This window comes from Quercus robur, chromosome 6, assembly GCF_932294415.1.
Source record: "Quercus robur chromosome 6, dhQueRobu3.1, whole genome shotgun sequence".
Taxonomy (NCBI): Eukaryota; Viridiplantae; Streptophyta; class Magnoliopsida; order Fagales; family Fagaceae; genus Quercus; species Quercus robur.
The window spans coordinates 17,804,481-17,826,667 of record NC_065539.1 but is presented as its reverse complement, the minus strand read 5'-3'; the positions used below and the strand labels follow the sequence as shown (position 1 = coordinate 17,826,667).

At 38.1% G+C, this 22,187-nt stretch overlaps 2 protein-coding genes across 3 annotated transcripts; both read left to right on the top strand.

Moving 5' to 3' along the window:
• Nucleotides 1–10,281: 10,281 nt before the first annotated feature.
• Nucleotides 10,282–16,741, top strand: LOC126733051 (uncharacterized). The gene is made up of 6 exons (XM_050436169.1): nt 10,282–10,726; nt 10,810–10,898; nt 13,280–14,100; nt 15,171–15,300; nt 15,762–16,105; nt 16,201–16,741. Exons 1-6 carry the CDS (start codon nt 10,429–10,431, stop codon nt 16,322–16,324), a joined length of 1,806 nt encoding a protein of 601 aa, XP_050292126.1. The 5' UTR covers nt 10,282–10,428; the 3' UTR covers nt 16,325–16,741.
• Nucleotides 16,742–18,505: 1,764 nt separating this feature from the next.
• On the top strand, nt 18,506–21,978 carry LOC126733052 (putative UDP-rhamnose:rhamnosyltransferase 1). 2 transcript variants are annotated; one of them, XM_050436171.1, is made up of 2 exons: nt 18,506–20,183; nt 21,614–21,978. In XM_050436171.1, exon 1 carries the CDS (start codon nt 18,763–18,765, stop codon nt 20,167–20,169), a length of 1,407 nt encoding a protein of 468 aa, XP_050292128.1. In that variant the 5' UTR covers nt 18,506–18,762; the 3' UTR covers nt 20,170–20,183; nt 21,614–21,978. The 2 variants fall into 2 exon arrangements, with proteins under 2 accessions (XP_050292128.1, XP_050292127.1); XM_050436170.1 differs by having other exon boundaries at nt 18,508–20,183; nt 21,610–21,978.
• Nucleotides 21,979–22,187: the final 209 nt, after the last annotated feature.

Below are 22,187 nucleotides of genomic sequence, written 5' to 3'. Positions count from 1 at the left end.
AACAAGAGTTAATCCCCAATGCACCTTTTCAATGTTGATGTGATGAAGATTTAGACCAAATTGATTATTACCCAATATTTTGATAGAAAATCACATCATCAAGATGTTCCGGAAGTACTTAATAATTTCTCTCTAAAATTGAAGTATCTTCGATTTTGGTTCTATGTATATATAAAAGAAGAGTAACTTTGGATACTGAAGTAGTTGTCACCCGAACCAAGCTGCTGCTGCTATCGCAAGCAAAATGTAGTATAAAATGTTAAGTGGAGAAGGGTTATTGTTAAGTGGGTGAACTAAACCCGTTAGTGTGACAGCAACGTTTATAATATACCAGTTCTTCTTGCAAATTAAATCACAAAACCCAAACTCACCAACCTCACCAAAGTCATCGAGGTCACTTCAGTTAGGGAAGTGCGTTTGACTGAATTCTCATTGACATCTTTAAACTTTAGTATAACAGAGATTTTGAGGGACCCTTTTGTACATTTGAAGGGAGCCAAGGAAGTGGACCTCAAAAACTAAAAAAATATAAATCTTGCTGCAACTTTCACTTAAGACCTATTTCAAACCAGTTTTGGAGCTCCAAATTCAAGGTTGGGACACCAACTGAGAATAGTCCGAGAGAGAGAGAGAGAGAGAGAGACCGATATATCAATGATAATGTGGGAAGAAGATATTTGCCTATTTGGGGATGATAACAATGTGGGTTAGTTAAGGTATTCACACGCCCCAAAAGGCATGCCCCAAAGCCAATTTAAGATGGATCAGTTGTCCACAGCCTAATGATAAACAACAAAAATAGCTCACTGACCATTTAGCAAACATGTGAGATCATGCACACTGCGACGTGCAAATCAGGACAACTGGGAATAGTAAAATGTTTTTTTGGAGTAATTGAAACTTGTGAAAGCTCCACCAAATACCGACGGGAGAAAAGGCTAAATGTGCATGGGTTTAGTGTTTCGGATAAGGCCTGACTGGAACCAATCATATTTTTGGATTTCATGATCGAAATTTACCAGAGTAATTGTTGAATTCAAAGTTGAGTTGATTGAGAATTGATCTGAATTGATGGCCTATCTATTTAGATTAACAAGATCTGATGTGATCTAGTAGAGGTTGGTCCGACAGCCATTGTCCCGAATCTTCTCTTAATGCGTTAATATAAGAGAAACTGCACTAAACCCACGTTTTGCATTTTTGAATAGTTGAAGCAGTGGTGCTTCAACAAATTTGTTGTGTCTATGTAGGGGTGGCTAAGTAAGCCTAAACCCATTTGCCCACCCAAATCCACCAACTCTAATTGAACTCAAACTCACCCAATTATTAGTTTGGTTAAATGGGCATCAACCCAATTAGACTCAGTGATTATTGAGTTTTAACTAAAAACCCATTGAGGCCCATTTAACCAAAAAGCAATATACTCAAATTCAACCTAGCCCTTCCCATAAAAAAAAAAAAAAAAAAAAAAAAAAAAAAAAAAATACAAACAAACAGCCCTTAGACATTTCAGGGTTTTCCTTCATCTCTCTCTCTCTCTCTCTCTCTCTCTCATAGAACAATGAGGCATAACAAACACAACACAGAGACCACTAAGTCTCGCTTCTTAGGAACCATATCCGCTTCTTACAGCGTTTTTTTTGTTTGTTTGGAAGCCCCATGACGATGACGTTTGGAGCTACGAACACAGCTGTGCTAAAGGATCCAAAGCTTCAGATTCCAAGCTTCCTTCGTGGCGACCTTCTCAGGCCATCTTCCAATTCGCTTGCTTTAACAGCAACAACAAGACAACAAACCCACCTGCTTTCCTCTTCTAGCTCTTCTTCGCATGTTATCAGAGTTGTCTCCAAGGTTCAATTTTTCTTTCTTTTATTTTTTTTTTCTGAAATTTGAATTCTCTAAGTTCTCGATTCTCTTCCAGTTTTGGTGATTTGTTTGGTTGTTGAGAAAGTGCAGGAAATGGAAGCTAAGTGCTTAATAACTTAGGCCCATTTTTTTTAGATTTTGTTGTTTAGATAGTGTTGTTTGCATGCCGAGAAAGTGTGGGAAAATAAAAGGAGAAGATTGATCCAATTTAAAGCAATTTTCTTTTCAAGTTTGTATCTTTTGTTTAATTTGATTTTTTGGGAAAAGTAGAGTGGAGACTAGAGAGAGTGGAAAAGGGAACCCAAGAAAGTGTTGGGGTTTTCACTTTAATGGCATTTTGGTAATTTTGATAGTTGGGTAATTGGGTGAGTTAGGGTTTATCCATAATAATTGGGTTGGGTTAGATTTGGGTTAGAAGCAATTAGTTAAATTAGTTAAATGAGTTTTAATGAGTAAATGGGTTTTATATATCCAACCTAATTATGCCTACCCCAAACTCACCCATTTGACACCCTTAGGGTCTGTTTGGATAGAACTTATTTTGCTGAAATTGAAAACTGAAAACACTGTAACAAAATAATTTTTAAATGTGTGAATAGTACCGTGTGACCCATTTTTAATGAAAAAGTTATTGAAAAGTGTAATTTGTGGGTCCGTGAACAGTGCACATATACACTGTTCACTGTGGAAAGTCAACATTTGTGGTTACTGTTCAATGAACAGTAACTGCATTACTCCAAAACGCGTGAAAAAAAAAAAGAACAAAAACGCAGCTTCAGAAACGCAACGCAGCAGACGCGGAACCCAAACACACACTTAGGGTCCATTTGGATACAGCTGAAAACTGAAAACTGAAACTGAAAACTGAAAAACACTGTAGCGAAATAATTTTTAAATGTATAAATAGTACCGTGGGACCCATTTGTAATAAAAAAGTTGCTGAAAAGTGAAATTTGTGGGTTCGTGAACAGTACACGATGTGCATTGATTGGTCCAAAAAAGTTTGAAAAGTCAAAGTTTGCGGCTACTGTTCATTGAACAGTAGCCACAATTTGAAAAACACGTGAAAAAAACAAACAAAACGCAGACGCAGATGCAATCAGCCCAATCCAAACGTAGCTTTAGTCTATGATGATGAGTCTCATCAAGGCTTCAGTGATACATGTTGTATTGTCTATTATCGTCATGTGTTTTGTGGTTGATGAGTCCACACTAAAAACTCAATTTTTTATTCAGCAAAAAAAGAAAAAGAAAGAAAGGGTGTGGTATTTGCATCACTTTCATTAAGCCATGTGACGCTTGATTTGAGTTTCCAAAAAAATAAAATTCTTGGTGAAGGGTGTTATTATATTTCTACAAGAACTATGCTTTTAGATTAAAAAGAAAATTAGAGAGTCTAGATGTTAGGGCAATTTGAATACCACAAAGATGGACTAATAAACGTTTTTATGGTTGCTATTCCAATTGGAAATACAATTCTAGTCTCTAGAGATGTTTTATCTTATAAATTAAAATTGTCAAAATTTAGACTAGATAAATGAGAGAGTAAAATGATGGATCTGAAAGCCACATGCTTTCAAATTTAAAAGGCTTGGATATCCTTTGCAATGTATTGTTTTGTAACCAACAAGATGATGAATGGGTGTGGGGTAGATGATGAATCATGGACCTTGGGTTCCACAAGGCATTTCCCAATCCCTTACAATCGAGCCTACTATTGGACCAAGTATATTTTGGGCTCGTAAATAATCCAAATAATCCTAAGTACATTAAACTACAATTATCCATACAGTTTTTTAAAGACTTAGGCCCAGTGAAGATTTAAAGGTTGACCCCCAAAATTTGTCCTCATAGCTCAATAGTTCATTAAAGTCTCCCAACAAAACCAATGGGAGTACATTTTGGGCTGCTAACTCCTTTAAAGAATTAAACGAGTCCGTTAGCATTTTCTAGTATTAAATGAAGGAGAAGCGTAACTTCATTTTTCTTTTTCTTTTTTTTACCCAAAAAAAAAGAAAAAGAAAAGAAAAGAAGGAGAGGCATAACAATAGAAAAACAGAGCACCATTTACAGTTAAAGGAAGAAGATGGTTAAACACGTATTGGACTCACACACACGTATGAACCACTAAATTAAACTATGTCGTTTCAGTGTGGGTGAGAGTTAGTTATAACTCGTGTGATTCTGGTATGGCACGTGTTTGTTCAAACCCAATCAATTCAAGCTTCAGAAATGGCGGGAAATTCTGTTACAAGTTAGTTAGGATTGTTAGAAAGTTCTGGATCCTATTTTATGTGTGTAAATTCATTTATATATAAGTGAGATGTATTGTATTTCGATTCATTCAAGAAAATCATAATTCAGTTTTCTCTTCTCTGATATTCTCAATTCTCTCTCTCTGGTTTTCCTTTTCTTTTCCTTGCTTCTTTTCTCTTTCACGCATCATTCATTTCTCATAGTTCTAGATACAGAGATCTATGTAAACATCTCTGCAAATCTCACTTGTTTCGTCATGGTATCAGAGCCACAAACGGCCTTCACTGAACAGATGGCTTCAACTACAATGCCATCTTCGTCTTCAACAATGGGGTCTATGGCGTCTTCCTCTACTGCTTCAATCAATTTGATCAATCAACCTCTTTTGTTGCTGTCAAACATGTCAAACATGATGACAGTAAAGCTTGACAGTTCCAACTATATAGTTTGGAAACATCAAATCTCAATGGTGCTTGAAACTTACTCCTTATTTGAGTTACTCGATGATACTCAACCAATTTCTGAGAAATTCCTCACAGATTTTTCAGGATCTGTTACTTTAATCTTCAATCCAGAGTATTCAATCTGGAAATCAAAGGAGAAAGCACTTCTTACCTTCATTAGTTCAACGTTGACTCCTTCAGTTCTTGCTCTAACTGTGGGATGTCACTCAACAAAGGAAGTTTGGAAAGTTCTTGAAAACCATTTTTCTTCAATCTCAAGATCACACATTATGAATCTAAAAGGAAAACTTCACAACATTAGGAAAGGCTGTGATTCTGTTGATCTGTATCTTCAAAAGATCAAAGTTGTGAGGGATAAGTTGATGGCAGTTGGAATAATTCTTGATGATGAAGAATTACTTCACATAGCCATCAAAGGCCTTCCCAAAGAATTCAATGCTTTCAAATCTGCTATACGAACAAGGAGTACACAAGTGAATTTTGATGAACTCACTACTCTACTTGGTGCAGAAGATGAATCTTTGAATGAGTCTAATGATGTTAAAGAGACTTTTGCTATGGCAGTGAATACCACACTTAGATCAGGTGGTGGTGGCTATAATCAGTACAACAACAGAGGAAGAGGAAGGAATAACAATAATAGAGGAAGAGGTAATGGTGGTGGTAGAGCATCTAATACTTTTCCACATCAGTTTTCATCATACACTTCAAATTAGAACCATTCAAATTAGTTCTCTCAGTTCTCTCCATCATCACAGTTTCAAGGTTTAAGAAATGAGAGGCCATCATGTCAGATATGTGGGAAGAGTGGTCATACAGCAATTGATTGTTACCATTGCATGGACTATGCCTACCAAGGAAAGCACCCTCCAACCAAGTTAGCTGCTATGGCAACAGCTTCAAATGCTACAATTGCTCAAGAACAGCCTTGGTTAGTTGACAGTGCTGCAACGGATCATGTCACATCCAGCCTCAATGCACTCTCCTTCCCAAAACCTTACACTGGACAGGACCACCTAACTGTTGGTAATGGTCAAAACCTTCCTATCACTCACATAGGTAAAGTTCAATTCCCTACTCAACACTCATCCTTACATCTTAATAATGTCCTTAGGGTACCTTCAATAGCTTCAAATCTTGCTTCTGTTCACAAACTCTGCCATGATAATAATTCTTGGTGTTATTTTGATGAAAACCTTTTATCTGTTCAGGCCTTGACCACAGGGAGAGTACTTTACCAGGGCAGGAGTGAACAGGGTGTATACCCTATCTACCCTAGTAAAGCTCCTAATATGTCTTTACCTTCTAGAGTCTGTAATCATGTCTCCACATCTTCACTTTGGGAATTATGGCACAACAGGCTTGGTCATCCACATGCTCAAGTCCTGCAAACACTTCTTCCTAGTCTTAAGATTTCTTCAAATAATTGTACCAGTGTATCTTGTACACACTGTCTTAGTGGGAAAATTCATAAACTCCCCTTTCCTACTTCCCATTTTACTGCTCATTCCCCACTTGAATTAGTTCACTCTGATGTATAGGGCCTTGCTCCAGTTTCTTCTATCAATAAATTCAAGTATTATGTGTTGTTTGTTGATCACTATACTCGGTTTACTTGGGTTTATTTTCTTCAACACAAGTCTGAGGTCTTTCCTATGTTTGTTAAGTTCAAATCCATGGCTGAAACACAGTTCTCATCAAAACTTAAAATCTTAAGATCAGATAGGGGTGGTGAGTATATTTCTAAGGAGTTTAAGTCTTACTTATCTGCCTATGGTATTCTCCATCAACTCTCTTGTCCATACACTCCACAGCAGAATGGATTGGTAGAACGAAAACATAGACATATTATAGAAACCACAATTACTTTACTGTCTAAGGCTTCCCTACCTTTCCAATTTTGGTCTTATGCTGTTCAAATTGCTGTTTTTCTCATAAACTTGCTTCCTACTGCAACACTTTAGTTCCACTCACCATATTATCTGTTGTATCACTCCCAACTTGATCTCAATTAGCTCAGGATCTTTGGATGTGCTTGTTATCCCCTTCTCAGACCTTACACCTCACACAAGCTTGAACCTAGAACCAAGGAATGTGTATTTCTAGGTTACTCTTCTGTTTCCAAAGGTTACCTATGCTTTGATCCCATTACAAATTCTATGTATACCTCTAGGCATGTTTTGTTTAATGAATCCAAATTCCCTTTTCCTACACTGCCTTCTTCTTCCTCACAGTCACCTGTCACTACTACATCTCACTCCATTTGGTATTCTAATCTTCTTTACTTACACTCTCTTCATCAACCTTCCATTTTAGGGCCAGCCCCACAGTCTGTCACTACTGCCACACAGTCTGTCACTACTGCCACACCTCTTGCCACTTCCTTTGATCAACTCTCTCACACAGTTCATTCTCATGCTCCTGCTTCACCTAGTTGCACTGCAACTTGCTCCCATCTGTCTTCCACAGCTCCTATTGGTTCTACTTTGCCATCATTACCTGCCTCTGTCTCACATATTTCCTCCTCTAGTGACCTTTTATCCTTACCAATTGTTCCTGTTAACACTCACTCCATGCAAACTAGGTCCAAGAGTGGTATATCCAAACCTAAACTCTGCTATAAGGCCACTCTGGACTATAATTTTACTAAACCACCTACCTACAAAATAGCTTCTTTTTATCCAAATTGGTGCAAGGCAATGGATGCTAAATTTGATGCATTGCAGAAACAGCAAACCTGGGTTCTTGTTCCTCCTTCTGATCATTTCAATCTAGTAGGGTGTAAATGGGTTTACAAATTGAAGCTTCACAGTGATGGTTCAATAGCCAGATACAAGGCCAGGCTGGTAGCCAAGGGGTTTCATCAACAAGTTGGAATTGATTTCACAGAAACATTCAGTCCTGTTATAAAACTTGCTACTGTCAAATTGGTTTTGGGCATTGCTGTCAGCCTTAACTGGTCTATTAGGCAATTGGATGCCTCCAATGCCTTCCTTCATGGCTATCTCAAGGAGGAGGTTTATATGCAGCAGCCACAGGGTTATGTTCATCCCTCTAAACCTCATTATGTCTGCAAATTACTCAAATCCCTTTATGGATTGAAGCAGGCACCTTGGGCATGGTTTGAGAGGTTCACTTCCCAATTACTTCACCTTGGTTTTGTGGCTTCCTTGGCAGATTCTTCTCTGTTTGTTTATCAGTCTGGCTCTACTATTCTCTACCTACTACTGTATGTTGATGATATTATCATCACTGGTAATGCTCCTAACCAGATTACCTATCTCATCTCAGCTCTCAGTGCCACTTTTGATCTCAAAGATCTTGGCCCCCTCAATTATTTTCTGGGTATTCAAATCACACCCACCAAGTATGGTCTTACCTTATCCCAGACAAAGTATGCCTCTGATGTTCTTCATCGTTTCAATATGCATAACTCCAAGCCTACTAAAACCCCATGTTGTCCTGCCACAAGACTTACTCCAGATTCTAGTATGCCCTTGTCTGATCCTTCTACTTATAGAAGCATGGTTGGAGCACTGCAGTACCTCACATTTACTAGACCAAATTTGGCATTTAGTGTCCATCAGTTATGTCAATTTATGCAATTCCTTACAACTGCTCATCTGGAGGCTGCTAAGAGAGTTCTCAGATATGTGAGGGGCACTCTTTCTCATGGCATTTATTTCTCTCGAGGTCCCCTTACTTTAATTGCCTTCACAGACGCTGATTGGGCAGGTGACCCTTTTGACAGGAAGTCCACCACTGGGTTTATGGTGTTTTTAGGCTCCAATCCTATTTCTTGGTCCTCTAAGAAGCAGAGCACTGTGTCTAGATCCTCCACAGAAGCTGAGTATCGTGCACTTGCCACCACTGCTGCTGAGCTTTCCTGGCTTCATCAGTTGTTTCGTGATCTTCTCCTTTTCCTTCATCATGTTCCAGTTTTATGGTGTGACAATGTGTCTGCCATTGCTCTTGCTTCGAATCTAGTTTTTCATGCTCGTACTAAGCATGTCGAAGTGGATTATCATTTCATCAGAGAACGTGTTCTTCGCAAGGACTTAGCTATTTCCTTTGTTTCTGGCAAAGATAATCTTGCAGATATATTCACTAAGCCTTTGCCTGGTCCTTTGTTTCTCCTATTTCGGGACAAACTCATGCCTCATTCCTTCCCCATTCGTTTGAGGGGGGATGATAACAATAGAAAAATAGAGCACCATTTACAGTTAAAGGAAGAAGATGGTTAAACACGTATTGGACTCACACACACGTATGAACCACTAAATTAAACTATGTCGTTTCAGTGTGGGTGAGAGTTAGTTATAACTCGTGTGATTCTGGTATGGCACGTGTCTGTTCAAACCCAATCAATTCAAGCTTCAGAAATGGTGGGAAATTCTGTTACAAGTTAGTTAGGATTGTTAGAAAGTTCTGGATCCTATTTTATGTGTGTAAATTCATTTATATATAAGTGAGATGTATTGTATTTCGATTCATTCAAGAAAATCATAATTCAGTTTTCTCTTCTCTGATATTCTCAATTCTCTCTCTCTGGTTTTCCTTTTCTTTTCCTTGCTTCTTTTCTCTTTCACGCATCATTCATTTCTCATAGTTCTAGATACAGAGATCTGTGTAAACATCTCTGCAAATCTCACTTGTTTCGTCAGCAATCTTCATTGATAAGGATGTTTGGTGTTGTGGATTCAAAGGGATATTGAGACTCCCCATCATAGAAATTGGTTGTCATCTCATCCTAAGATGGTCATTTATTGGCATAATGTGATACCATAAGTAAGGCTCCAGATTTATGAGCCTTAATAGTGACGTATGGTAGGTTTTATGTAGAGAAATGAGTTATATACAACATTTCTCTTTCTTATTTTAAGTGAGTGTTTGGATAGAAATTATTCTCCCTGCATTTGCGTTTTGTTTTGTTTATTATTTTTTTTTTTACTAGCGCCTCTTGCACTGTTCATGGGACATGAACAGTGCATTAAGGCAAATGTACAGTGTTTGGGTGAGTGAATAGTAACCCAAAAATTATTATTTTTATTGTTTTTAACAATAAGTTTTCAATTTTCAGTAAAATAAGTGGTATCCAAACACACCCTAAATATAAATTGGCTTGACCAAGACCTAAGAATCAATAGATTGTTGATGGGAGAGGTGGATTGAGTAAGGCTTGAAGGTTGGGGTATTAAGAGGGTTGTAAAGATACCTCATTGGAGAGCCCTTGGGATATATGACATTTGGGTGAAGAGATCTCAGTATAATCATTTGGCACCTTGCATGCAAAGATGGGCAATATAAACTGTTTTGAGATGAGTTTGACTTGGTGTGAGTCATAGTTACTAAGAGGATTTGAGCATCCGACATAATTAGGGGCTCTGGATGGAGGGAAATGTGAAGAAAAGCCATCGGTTTGATCATACTCGGAAGGAAGGATGACAACAAAGATGTTTGGAGTTAGGGAATGGAGATTAGGATTGTTGTTCATTTCTTGTGAGAGGGCTTGTGTATGGACACTATAAAGGGTTGAAGGTTTTTGTTTAAAGGGGGAAATTGTTTTTTTTTTTTTTCTATTGACCTAAAATAGTTTACACCCTAGTATTTACACTTTCCTAATCAACCAAAAAAAACAAGAAATGAAAAACGGTGCTGTGTCCTCATATTAGTTTAACTTATTCTCTGCTGTGCTGTGTCGTCATATTATTGGGCTCCTAAATGCAAAACGGTGCTCCTTCCCACAGTCAATCCTGACAAGCCGAATCCCCAAACGGCGAAACGCGAAGCCAGCAAGTTGGTCAAAATCCAGTATTGGCAGGGTAGAGAGAGCAGTCATCGGATGGCTCTACTGGGCGACGACGGTCGCGGCTACGAGCTGGCCAGAAAGCTCGAGAGCGTCGGAGTATGGCGGACGTGGCTGGGCGAGTCCAACTACGCCATCTTCCTCCGCTTCCTCGAATCCCCATCCTCATGGGATTCCTTCATGCGCGTCGACGACTCCAAATCCAGGCCTCAGATCCTCCTCCAACTCCGCGTTCGAGCTCTCCTCTTCGACAAAGCTAGCGTCTCTCTCTTCCTCCGCTCCAATCCCTCTTCTTCTTCTTCTTCTCTCTCTGTTTCCAAGCTCAATCCAACTTGTGAGTTCCTGCTTCAATTTCCACCTCTTACTATTCCTTAATGGAAATCCATGGTTTGTGATTGACGCCGTTTGATTTTGCAGATTTGCAATTGCACGGTGATGACGTGTACTTCACGCTGGAGAATGCAGCACAAGATGTTGGTGTTTCGTCCAATACGGCGTCGTCCAAGGTTAGTTCCTTCGTTCCCCTAATTTCAACTGTATTGCTAAGCTAAATTTGTACTAAGATTTAAGTATTTTGGTTTACTAATCATTTAACTGTTCTATTAAGATTATGGCATGGGAGAGCAGATTTATGTGAATTAATGTTGTATGTGTAAATTGAAAGGAGAGTTAGGATTCAGGAAATTAATTTTTTTTTTTTTTTTTAGGTCATTGTTCACTCAATGCAGAATGTATTTCCGAAAATAAAAAATAAAAGGAAGAAACAAAAAAGACCTTAGCCTTCTTCACCTAAGAGTGCTTCGGAAATCGCTCATCAGATTATTAAGTCACAATTACATCCCAATAAATCCTTAGTTGTAATAAAAACCCAATTTCAAATTTCTGAATGAAATATGGTATCTAAAATGATAAAATCTGAAGCGATAAAGCAACGAAATAACTGGTGTCTGCACTGACTCTCCTAGGGTGGGAGGGACTTGACCTGGTCGAGTTAAGCTCTAGGTGGACGTGTAGTGAGTCAATTAGCGTCAAGAAAGCCTCCACCATGTAGCCACAAGGTCACTGGGTGAGCACTATGCCTCTTCGGATTACTGTAAATGCACGTGATCTAAGGTCGATATCTATTATTTGGTGGTGCATCTAGGTGGCTTCAGTAGTGCTTCAAGCTGTTGTAGATCCTTGTTGGTGATCCATGCTTAGTTTGATTCTATTGTCCTTGTCATCAAACCAAAAAGCATGGAACAACTTCTTCCCTAGTGAAAACTATTTCCTCATCCAAAATAGCATCTATAGATTCTGAGTGTTGGTGGAAGGTTTAGTGGGATGGGATGAAGGATAGGATTGGTTATTGGGTCAAGAGAAGGTTCCTCAAATGGGTCATTTGGTATGACTTTTGGACCTTTGTAATAAATGAAATATTGATATTAAAAGTTGAGCTAATACCATAGTCAGGTGGGATATCATTGACATATGCATTCCCAATTTGTTTTAGCACCTTGAATGGTTTGACATTGTGAGCTTGTAGTTACCTAACTGTTCCCGAAGGAAACTGCTTGGGCTTAATACGAACCATGACATAAACCTCTGCAATAAGTGGCATGGGACTAGATCTAATGGCTTCCCCAACACAACTTCAAATGAACGAATGCCTATGGACCTATTGATTGAATGATAAGTAAACTTAGTTGTAGGGAGAATGGAGTCCCAATTCCTAGAATGCTCACCCACAAGATATCTTAATAGGTTACGATGGCAACTACTAACTACTTCGGTCTGACCATCTGTTTGGGGATGGTATGCCATAGAAAATTTTAGCTTCGTGCCTAAAATGTGTCAAAGGGGTTTCCAGAACTAACTCATGAACATAAGAACTAACTTCCCTATCAGACATGATGTTTATGAGAATGCCATATAATTTGATGATTGTCTAAATAAAGCTTGTCAACCTTAGAGGCATCAGAGGTTTTGAAACATGCGATAAATGTGCCATTTTGGAGAATCTATCCACTACCACAAAAATTTAGTCAAGTACAAAATCCATAGTAACATCTTTTGAAGGGTGGTCAAGACCTCAGGTTTCAAAAGTGGTGTGTAAAGGCCAGTGTTCTGCTTCCTATTTTTGACCAACTGACATGTATGACATGGACTAATGAGTAATGATCCTAGCAACATGTTTCTTTAGGCCTGGCCAGTAAAATTGGCACTTCCTCTACAGTCTTATCACATCCAAAATGACCTGAGGCCTCCTACTTGAATGTCCCACTCTAAGAAATCTCTCAATGAAATCAGTGGGATACTGAGGCTCCGACCATGATATCCAACATATTATCAAGCCTGGGGATAGGAAATGATATTTGACCATGATTTTGTTGATTGGAGTCAGCACCATAGCATTGGGATTTCAAGAGAAATTTAATTCTTCATCAAAATAATCTGTCTCCATAGGAGTACAATACTTTGCTCATATATTAAGCCCTAATTCAATCTTATATGGGAAAATCTAATTCTAATTGACTGAGGGAATCTAAAATTCTAAATGACTTGGGAAATCCCAATTTTTGAATGACAAAATTTCCATTTACTCGACCTACCAAAAAATACCATTTACTCTAGGAAATTAAATTAAAAATACTAATAAGCCGATTTAACTACCAAGGCCCAAAATAAAATACAATTTTTTAAAGAAAAAAAAAAATTGACTTGTAAAATTAAATAAAAATAAATATTTCATTCCGCTTTCCGCATCATTAAACTATCATATCTTTTGGATTTTTGATGGCTCAAGATAGTTTGGCTAGATGGTACTATGCCTCTTTTTTTAGTTGGTTATTTCTCCTCCCGAACGATATGCATTAGGTTGATCAACATTATGGATTCAACTGTGCAGATTCAATCAAGGGCAGGTTTTAGTGTCGGATCAAGATATGGTGAATCTGAGATTGATAATGTATCCCAGAGATTCAGGAATGAAGAACTGTCTGAAACATGGTATAATCAGTTTATTGAGAAGTATAGAGTTAGTAAACCCTATAGATTGTCATCTGGGGACCATGAATCAGACAAACGTACACCTGAAGATATGTCTTCTTATCTAAGACTTCTTGAGAAGCAGAAAAAAAGGCGTGTGGCATTCAAGGAGGATCGCTACATGGGCTATGGTAATTCCATGTTGGAAAATGCATCAAACATGCATCCAAATTCTGTTTTAAATGGTAAAAATTCCATTGAAGATGATGCACCTTTTTTGCCAGAGACAATGTTTACATTGAACTGTGTACCTGATAGTGCACTCCCCCTTATGGATAGAGTGGAAGAAAACCAGAAAGTGGAGTTCTATGGAGTTCTTGATAACTTGCCTCAAGTAACGATAAGGAGTCCTGTGATGATTGAGAGGCTTGGTATCAGGCCTGAGTACCTTAGCATGGAACATGGTGGAAACTTACATCATGGAAAAATTGGGTCTGAAGGAAAGAGGAAACATCTTGGTCCAGAGCAAGCATCACAGCTGTCTCGAAAGGTAATTGCACGCATGTTGACAAATTCGGGGTTTGATGGTGCCACAGAAGTTCCAGTGGAAGTCTTCTCTCAATTACTAAGCTGTCATGTATGTAAATTAGGCCGGATATTGAAAGTTCTTGCTGATAGTTACAGAAAGCAGTGTTCAGCTACCGAACTACTTAAGATGTTCCTTAAAACATTGGGATATAGGTAACCATGAAATCTCTTTTACATTATGCTTTCAGAACATAAATTGTATTTAACTTTCATGTTGGTTTTTATTCCCCTTCAGTTTTTGCAGAGAGATAGGAACACTGAATTTGTATTTTTATTTTGTGTCTGTGTGCATGCATATCCCCACAAAAATATATACATGGTCAACTTATAGTTGTGTGACTAATTGATCTTGAATTCTGTCTGGAATAATCTTGTTCTCGCTTCAATTGGGAAAGATGTTCTCATTTTTTATTTTGTGTCTTGTCTTTGACTGGTAATACAATAAAAAATTTTCTTGCTTATATATGATAGCTCTCTCTCTCTCTCTCTCTCTCTCTAAATTTATGTATTTTAAATGCAAAGTGAAACTAAAGAACTGTGGGGCCAAAAAGTTTCCTGTAATTTATTTGTGGCTTTGAAAGTAATCTCTCTCCCCCTGCATATAATTGTTCTTTCATAATCTTGCTGATTAAATATGGCTCAACGGGCACTTCTTCCTCCCATAATAATGGGATGGAGATTGACGTCATGGATTCGAGACCTGCTGTGAGTGTGTGTAGCTACTAACTTACCATTAAAGGCCATCTAATTTGGAGTGCAAGTACCTGCCCTTCCACTTGCAATCCAGTTCAAGCATACCCTGCTGGAACCCACCTTTGCAGCAACTTTATACCATTATAGCCCATTTAATGGCCAAGAGATGACATGTTTTTAGCAGGTCTGATCTAGTGACCATAACTGATTGCATAATTTTGTGAAGGCTTGATTAGACCAAAAAATATTCTTTAAATGGTTCAATATTTTATTGAATAGCCTATATGTTAAACAGGCTCCAGGGCAAATCAATGTCCACAAAAATCTCTATTATGCCATATGGCATAATTTGTGAAAAGATCTAGGTAACGAGTCTGAAAGGGTCAAAATATAAGGAAATTGGTTTTGCTCTTCATATTTAGTGTCTCACTTCTTTTAGGTATAAATTGTTTCAAATTTGAGCTTGCTTGTCTTTTACATTAGTAAGATAAATGGTAATTTAATCTCACATATTTCTCTTTTCTCACAAGTAATTTGGGCCCTTTAGCGGAGCATGTAAAGGATGGCTCCAGGAATTTGGTACAGCAAACTCAGCAACTTCAGGGAATCCAGTCGCAGCTGCAGTCACTGCAGCATAGTTCCCTTCGAATGGCCCAGCAGGTATGTGCATTGACATTTGGTTCTCTGAATTTTACTTGCCTATTGCCTCGGTTCCTTGTATAGTGTGATGAATTGTTTAGAGAATTGCAAATTCAGCTAGCTGGTTCTAATTTGTAGTTGGATCTTTTCCTATATATCAAGTTATGGTATCTAACTTTTAACAAACTGCCACCCCGCCTTTTCCATACCTCAGGATTGTTCAAAGAATGGTGTTTTTTATGAACATTTTTGCGCCCATTGTCATTTTTTATTTTCTTAGCACAAGCTTTTAGTGTGGACTAAGTTTGGCAAGCTGGATTCCCGTTTTCTAAAATTTTCCATAAATTTTCAAGTTTTAGGTGTTGGTAGATTTTCAATGTTGACTTGTATGGTTATATATATATATATATTCCCATTTGTTAAGGATCTAGTGTGGCATTATTAGTATGCTGATTTCATTATAATTTTTGGTGAACGTACAGATGCCTAGACAAATACATCCGCAGATGCAGCCAATTGTTCATCCCCAAAATTTGACTTTTCAGCAGCAGCCACAGCAGCAGCAGTTGGATAGAATCCGAAGACGCCAACCAGCCACTCCTCGCCCTGTTATGGATGTGGAGAAGGACAGACCAATGGTACAAGTCAAGATTGAAAACCCATCAGAATTACCAATGGATGGTAATTCCTTCAACACTATCAGTGCTAGACATCCCCAGATGCAGTTACGGGCACAACAAATTGCTGCAATGTCAAATCTCCATGCTCAAACTGGCACTCCATTTAGACAGATGACTTCGCTTCAAATTCCCCAAGTCCAGACACAGTAAGAAAAACCCCAAAGAAGAATGCTTTCCACCAATGGTTGTCAGTATGAGAAATTCCTGACTGCATTTTTGTGAATTTCCTGTGTGCCTGCAGGAGCATGGGCATTGTTAGAGCTCCACCAGTGAAGGTTGAGGGCTTTCAGGAATTGATGGGTGGGGATGCTAAATCAAAGCATGATGCTGATGAAAATAGGTTGATGTCCCCCTCAAGTAAATAGCTTTGCTAGTATTTTGATCATTCATTGCACGTGTGGGTGATATTGACCTTGGTACTTCTGCAATACACAGCTCTCTTTTTTTGTACTAAATGGCACCGCCTTTTGCATAATTTTCTAACATAAAGGGTAGCGCATTCAGTGCTCAGAGAGTCAGAATTTCCACTTCTATGGGGTTTGAGAGAAGTGATTATGAGATAGCCTTACTTGAACCCATGACATGTTGCTTTGGGTGCATGGCACTTACCATGAAACCAAGACCCGACCTCTATTTTCTAACATAACCTATGCATAGTTTATGTATAGTTTGATTATAGGAATGGATCTTGTTAAATTAAAATTTCGTAGAATGTTGTTTTGTAACTTCATTTGAATCCACACATTGTACTTCTGCTGGGGTCATCCCCTTTTTGTTGCTAATGTGCGTGCCGTGTGGATGCAAAAGCAAAAAGGCATGGGATAGATGGGTGTGTTGAAGAAACACTTTGTTTGCTTCCTACTTTGACAAATTTTTCCCTAACTAGTGATGCATAGATTGTGTTTTAGAACTAGGATTCCGCCATAGGGCCCATATCATCCGTGTTGGCTGGGGCCTGGGGGTGTATGGCCCAAGTTACCTGGTTGTTAATACAGAACATCATCTCGGATGGTGGTGCACTGGAGTCTTGAGGCATGCCAGTGACGCCAGAAATAAAACAGAACATCATTTCACTGAAAGAGATGCCTGGCTTTGATCCTCCATGTCTTTCTCGCCAACCCAGCTAGCATCCATCTAAAAACTTTCTCAACCACATAATGGCATTTTTCTCTATTGCGCGTCTTTTCTTCTGGGAGAGCATATCACGTGTAGTTGAATGAATATGTTATACCTGGAAGGCTTTTATTAGCGGAATAATAATGTTTTGGTGCTTATTGGTCAATTACAAGTGATGTGTTACCTTACCACCGGGCCTGCTGGCCCAAGTGGTACCTAGTCATCCTAGTGACTTCAAGCTCAGGGGTTCTAGCCCCTGCATAAACACTTACCCAGCAAAAAAGAAAAAAGAAAAAGAAAAAAAAAGAAAAAGAAAAAGTGATATGTTACCTTGCTTCTGTTTGTTTCTGCTTTCTTTTTTTGTGTTAATATATTGTCTTATTCAGCCAAAAAAAAAGTGATATGTTACCTTTATCGTATGCCCCCTCAACTTTTGATAACTCTGCTGTACTACTCACTTTGATAGGACGATGGGCCTGACCATGTTCCATCAATCATGTGCATGAATTATTTAGGTGGTCGCAGTCATTCTAGTAAAACAAGAGCCTCTCATCATAAAGGCTATTTCTATTTACAAAAAGATCTCAATTTGACCTTGCAAGTAATGGCGAGAACAGAAGGTACCTTTGTGAGAAATAGCTAGTGCTGTTCAGAAAGACCTTTAAGCTGCCAACAATAGAGATAAAAACTAACTGATTCATGCCCGATGTTAATACGCTTCGCATCGTCATTTTCTCATGCTATAGCTGTTGAGAATAACTTATTTTCTATAGTTTATTTGCACAATGTGAGACAAAGAATTTAAAACTAACTTATTTTCAAAAAGTTAAAAAGTTAAATTATCCAAAATAAAGCTGTGATAAAAAGCAACAAATTAATAACCCTCCTCGAAATATTGATTGCCTACCTAAAGTTCCTCCAGATCTGGCTCGTTGAATAAATTTTGTGATGCTCGTTAGTTGTAATGCATTTATGCCTACCTAAACTTCCTCCACCGACAATCCTTACCATGCATCGGGTCCCACACCTTAAAGAAGCCTTGTGGTGGACTATAAGAAAGGGCTATGCATATCGTCTGGGTTGTGATCTGTTGACTGTTTGAAGTTACTAGTATCGAAGGGAAGTTGCCATGGAAGTTAATACAAAATCAATTAAATCTGATTTTCACCATGTTAAAGAAATACCAAACTCTATTTGATACATGAATGAATTCATCTGTTGTCTAATTTTATTTGACACTGAATAGATACTAATTTTATTATTATGCATTAATTTAATTTTAGTCTTGACATATTCCTTAATCTTGATTCTTGAATGACGATTTTTTTTTTTTTTTTTTACTTCCACCCCCCAAAACACACACATATGTTGTGATTATTGTCCAACAAGGCCTACCATCTACATGGAGCGTTCCTAAAGCATTTTTAGGTATGTGCTATTGGATATCGTCGACATCCACTTTTGTGTTTGCCTCAGTGGCCAATAATGACAACAAAAAGCCAAAAATCAGGGCACATCATACTTTCGCCCTAAAACAGCAATAATTATGCCATCGAAAAAGTCATAAAACCAAACCCACAGTGTGTGGGACGATTATGCCATTTTCGTTCTTCTAGTTTTTTCTATCTTAGCAGAGCATCAAAAGTGAGAAGATAAACGGAGAAGTCAGAAGACCATTACCAATCCCATGAACTCTATGGCCGAACGTAAGAAGCTTCACATAGCCATGTTTCCATGGTTAGCCTTCGGTCACATAATCCCATTTTTAGAGCTCAGCAAGCTCATTGCTCAAAAGGGTCATCGTATTTCATTCATATCCACACCAAGAAACATCGATCGCCTCCCAAGTATACCTCCACATTTAACCCCCTTGATAACTTTAGTGAAACTTCCCTTGCCTCGTGTAGAGAACTTGCCAGAAAACGCAGAGGCTACCATGGACGTACCACACCACATAATCCCCTACCTTAAGCTAGCCCACGATGGTCTCGAAGAGCCTTTGTCTCACTTCTTAGAATCTTCAGCTCCTGATTGGATTATTCACGACTTTGCCCCTCACTGGTTACCACCAATCGCCACTAAGCTAGGCATCTCCCGGGTCTTCTTCAGTATTTTCAAGGCATCATCAGTATGTTTATTGGGACCAACAAATCAAGACGCTCATGATCCACCGACGGAGCTCCAGCACTTACTGGTCCCTCCCAAATGGGTTTCTTTCCCAACCAAAATAGTGTTTCGGCTGTATGAGGCGAAGAAAATCTTCGAATCCTTCGAAGAAAATTCTTCCCGTGTTTCTGACTCATTTCGTTTCATGACCGCGTTATCAGGCACCAAAGTCTTGGCTGTCAAAACTTGCATGGAGATCGAAAATGAATGGGTGAAGCTCCTTGGAGAGCTTCATGACATTCCTGTAATTCCTGTGGGCTTATTGCCAACCTCGGCCCAAGAGAGCAGTGACAGTGAAGGTAATAGCACTTGGTATTCAATTGTTGAGTGGTTAGACAAGCAAGAGAAAGGGTCAGTGGTTTATATAGCACTCGGAAGTGAAGTTCAACCTAGTCAAGAAGATCTCACCGAGTTGGCACATGGGCTAGAGCAATCAGGGTTGCCATTCTTTTGGGCTCTAAGGAAGCAAAGTGACTCGGCCAGTGGGGACTCGGTTCAGCTACCTGAAGGGTTCGAGGAAAGAGCAAAAGGTCGGGGGGTTGTTTGGACAAGTTGGGCACCTCAGTTAAGAATATTAGCTCACGAGTCGGTTGGGGGATTCTTGACTCACTGTGGTTGGAGTTCAGTTGCAGAGGCTTTACAATTCGGACGGGCACTTATTATGTTGCCCTTCTTGTTGGACCAAGGGCCAATCGCAAGGTTTTTAGGAGAGAAGCTGGTAGGAGTTGAAGTTCCTAGAAATGAGGAAGATGGGTCATTTACCAGGGACTCCATAGCTGAGACAATAACGTTGGTTATGAGGGAAGAGGAGGGAAAGACTTACCGGGACAAAGCTAAGGAAATGACTACCATATTTGGAGACACGGACCTACAGTATCGATATGTAGACAAATTTATTGAATTTCTTGAACGACATGCAAAACTGTGAAAAAGAAAGAAAGGGTAATGATACTCTAACTTCCTCAATTTTTTTTAATAATTTTATTTTTTTTATACATCTAGTTTTTTATTTTTAAAAATGTGGATTTTTTTTTTTTTTTTTGGTATTAATATTGTGGTAGGGGTGTTTAGGGTATGGTGCCTTTTTGGGCAATTTTTAGTATCACATTTTGTAGTAGGTTAGCCAAAACTATAACCGCACCATACCTCATTTTTGTGGTCATATGTGCGGTGTAGTACGGTGCAGTGTGGTGTGGTGTGGTGTGATTTAGAATTTAGCCAAAATCATAACCACATTGCACTTTATTTTTGCGGTCACATATGTGGTGTATAAGATGCATTTTGAAGTCAACATATTTTTCAAATTTTTGGCTTTCTTGCCTAGCCTAAAACTGATTTTTTTTTTGGTCAAGTTTTAAACTATTGAGCTAGTTTTTCTTTATTTTGATCTGACTTTTCTAATTAATGCTTGCTATGATTATTAAACTTTTTTTTTTTTAAAACTAGGGTTATTAAATTATTAATAATATATTTAATATTAAAAAATAAATATGTTAATATATAGAGAGGGTGCGGTTTGTGCGGTTTTATTATTATAAAACAGCAAATTGCACTGCGCTTTGCAGTGCGGTGCGGTGCAATTATGCTATTTTGCGGGCAGTTATGGTGTGGCTTTTATAGTTTGTGTAGTTTGGTAAACACTCCTAATTATAGGTATTGATGTAAAGTAGGAAAGATTAACAAATACTTTAAAGATATTAGTTTAGAAAATATAATTTCGAATTTTTTTCATAGGAAAAGAAAAAATAATTAATTTTTTTGGTAAAATTTCGTTAACATATCATGAGATTTGAATTAATGTCAATTAGGTTTAAGATTTTTCAAAACTTATTCGATTAGTTATTTTTCTCTATTAAAAAAAAAAAAATTGACCTAGTTGAGATTAGTCTAAACCTTAGGATATGTGAATAGAATTCACCAAAGTTTTTTGTAACAATCGTCTTAAGGAAACTTTTCATGTAAAATAATGGATGCTAAAACCTAACACTCATAAGAGGATATTTTTCTATAAAAAAAAAAAAATTGATAGAGAAATTAAAGAGGAAGAAATAAATGAAGGATTGCGAATGAGAGTGGAAGAGAGAAAAAGATAAAAGACTTTCCAATGAACAATAGAGACGGCAATTGTGGTTGTGTCATGTGTGGGCTAGGAGAGGTGATGGCGGCTTGATTGGGCTATATATGGCTAGGAGTAGAGACAACGGTATGTATGAGCTATGTCAATGTGGGGTTGAGAGGCGTAAAACAATTTATGCCTTGTTGTTTTCATGTAAAACTGAAATTATTAGATCAGTTTCAATTCATTAACGCAAAAATTAGGAAAACGTCTTTTCGGAAAAACGTATTAACAACCATATTTGATATGCAGACAGATTTGTGGAGTTTCTTGAACACCACCACAGCCTCTGAGCCTCTCCATCAATAATTAAAAGGTGAAAAAGGAAGTAAAATCTCGCCAAAAGTTACTCTCTTTTTTCAACCGTTATGAGATTTTAATTTTTTTATAAAATGTTTGGAGCATCGTTGTTCCTTTAGGGTTGTGATTGTTTTTAGTTTTAATTTCTAAGCTGTATCTACAGTTTCTAAATCATGTGTAAAGTGTGGACATTTTTGAAACATGTGTATACTTAATTAGCTTTGAAAAATTGTGAACATTGTGTGAAGTAGTGTAGTTCAGGAAGTGTGAAACAATAAATTTTCCTCTATAAAAGTGTTACTAATGACAACTTCCACTTCATTTTGGCAGATATTATTGTTTGGTTAATTGGTACATATGGTGGGTTTTGGGCTGATGTTCTCTTGTGGGTAGGATAAGCTCAAACGCTCTATTAGGCTGCATTTGTTTCGATATAAGATATTTTATGATGGAAAATATTTTTCAACCTCAAGGAAAATTTATTACATATAGGAATGGCAATGGGGCAGGGTGGGGCCGAAGAATGGGCT

Excerpts from the sequence above, each read along its gene's own strand:
- LOC126733051 (XM_050436169.1), top strand. The coding sequence starts at position 10,429 with ATGGCTCTACTGGGCGACGACGGTCGCGGCTACGAGCTGGCCAGAAAG. Across the intron at positions 10,727-10,809 it reads TTCCAAGCTCAATCCAACTT|ATTTGCAATTGCACGGTGAT; the intron begins GTGAGTTCCTGC and ends TTGATTTTGCAG. Across the intron at positions 16,106-16,200 it reads ATTCCCCAAGTCCAGACACA|GAGCATGGGCATTGTTAGAG; the intron begins GTAAGAAAAACC and ends GTGTGCCTGCAG.
- LOC126733052 (XM_050436171.1), top strand. The coding sequence starts at position 18,763 with ATGAACTCTATGGCCGAACGTAAGAAGCTTCACATAGCCATGTTTCCA.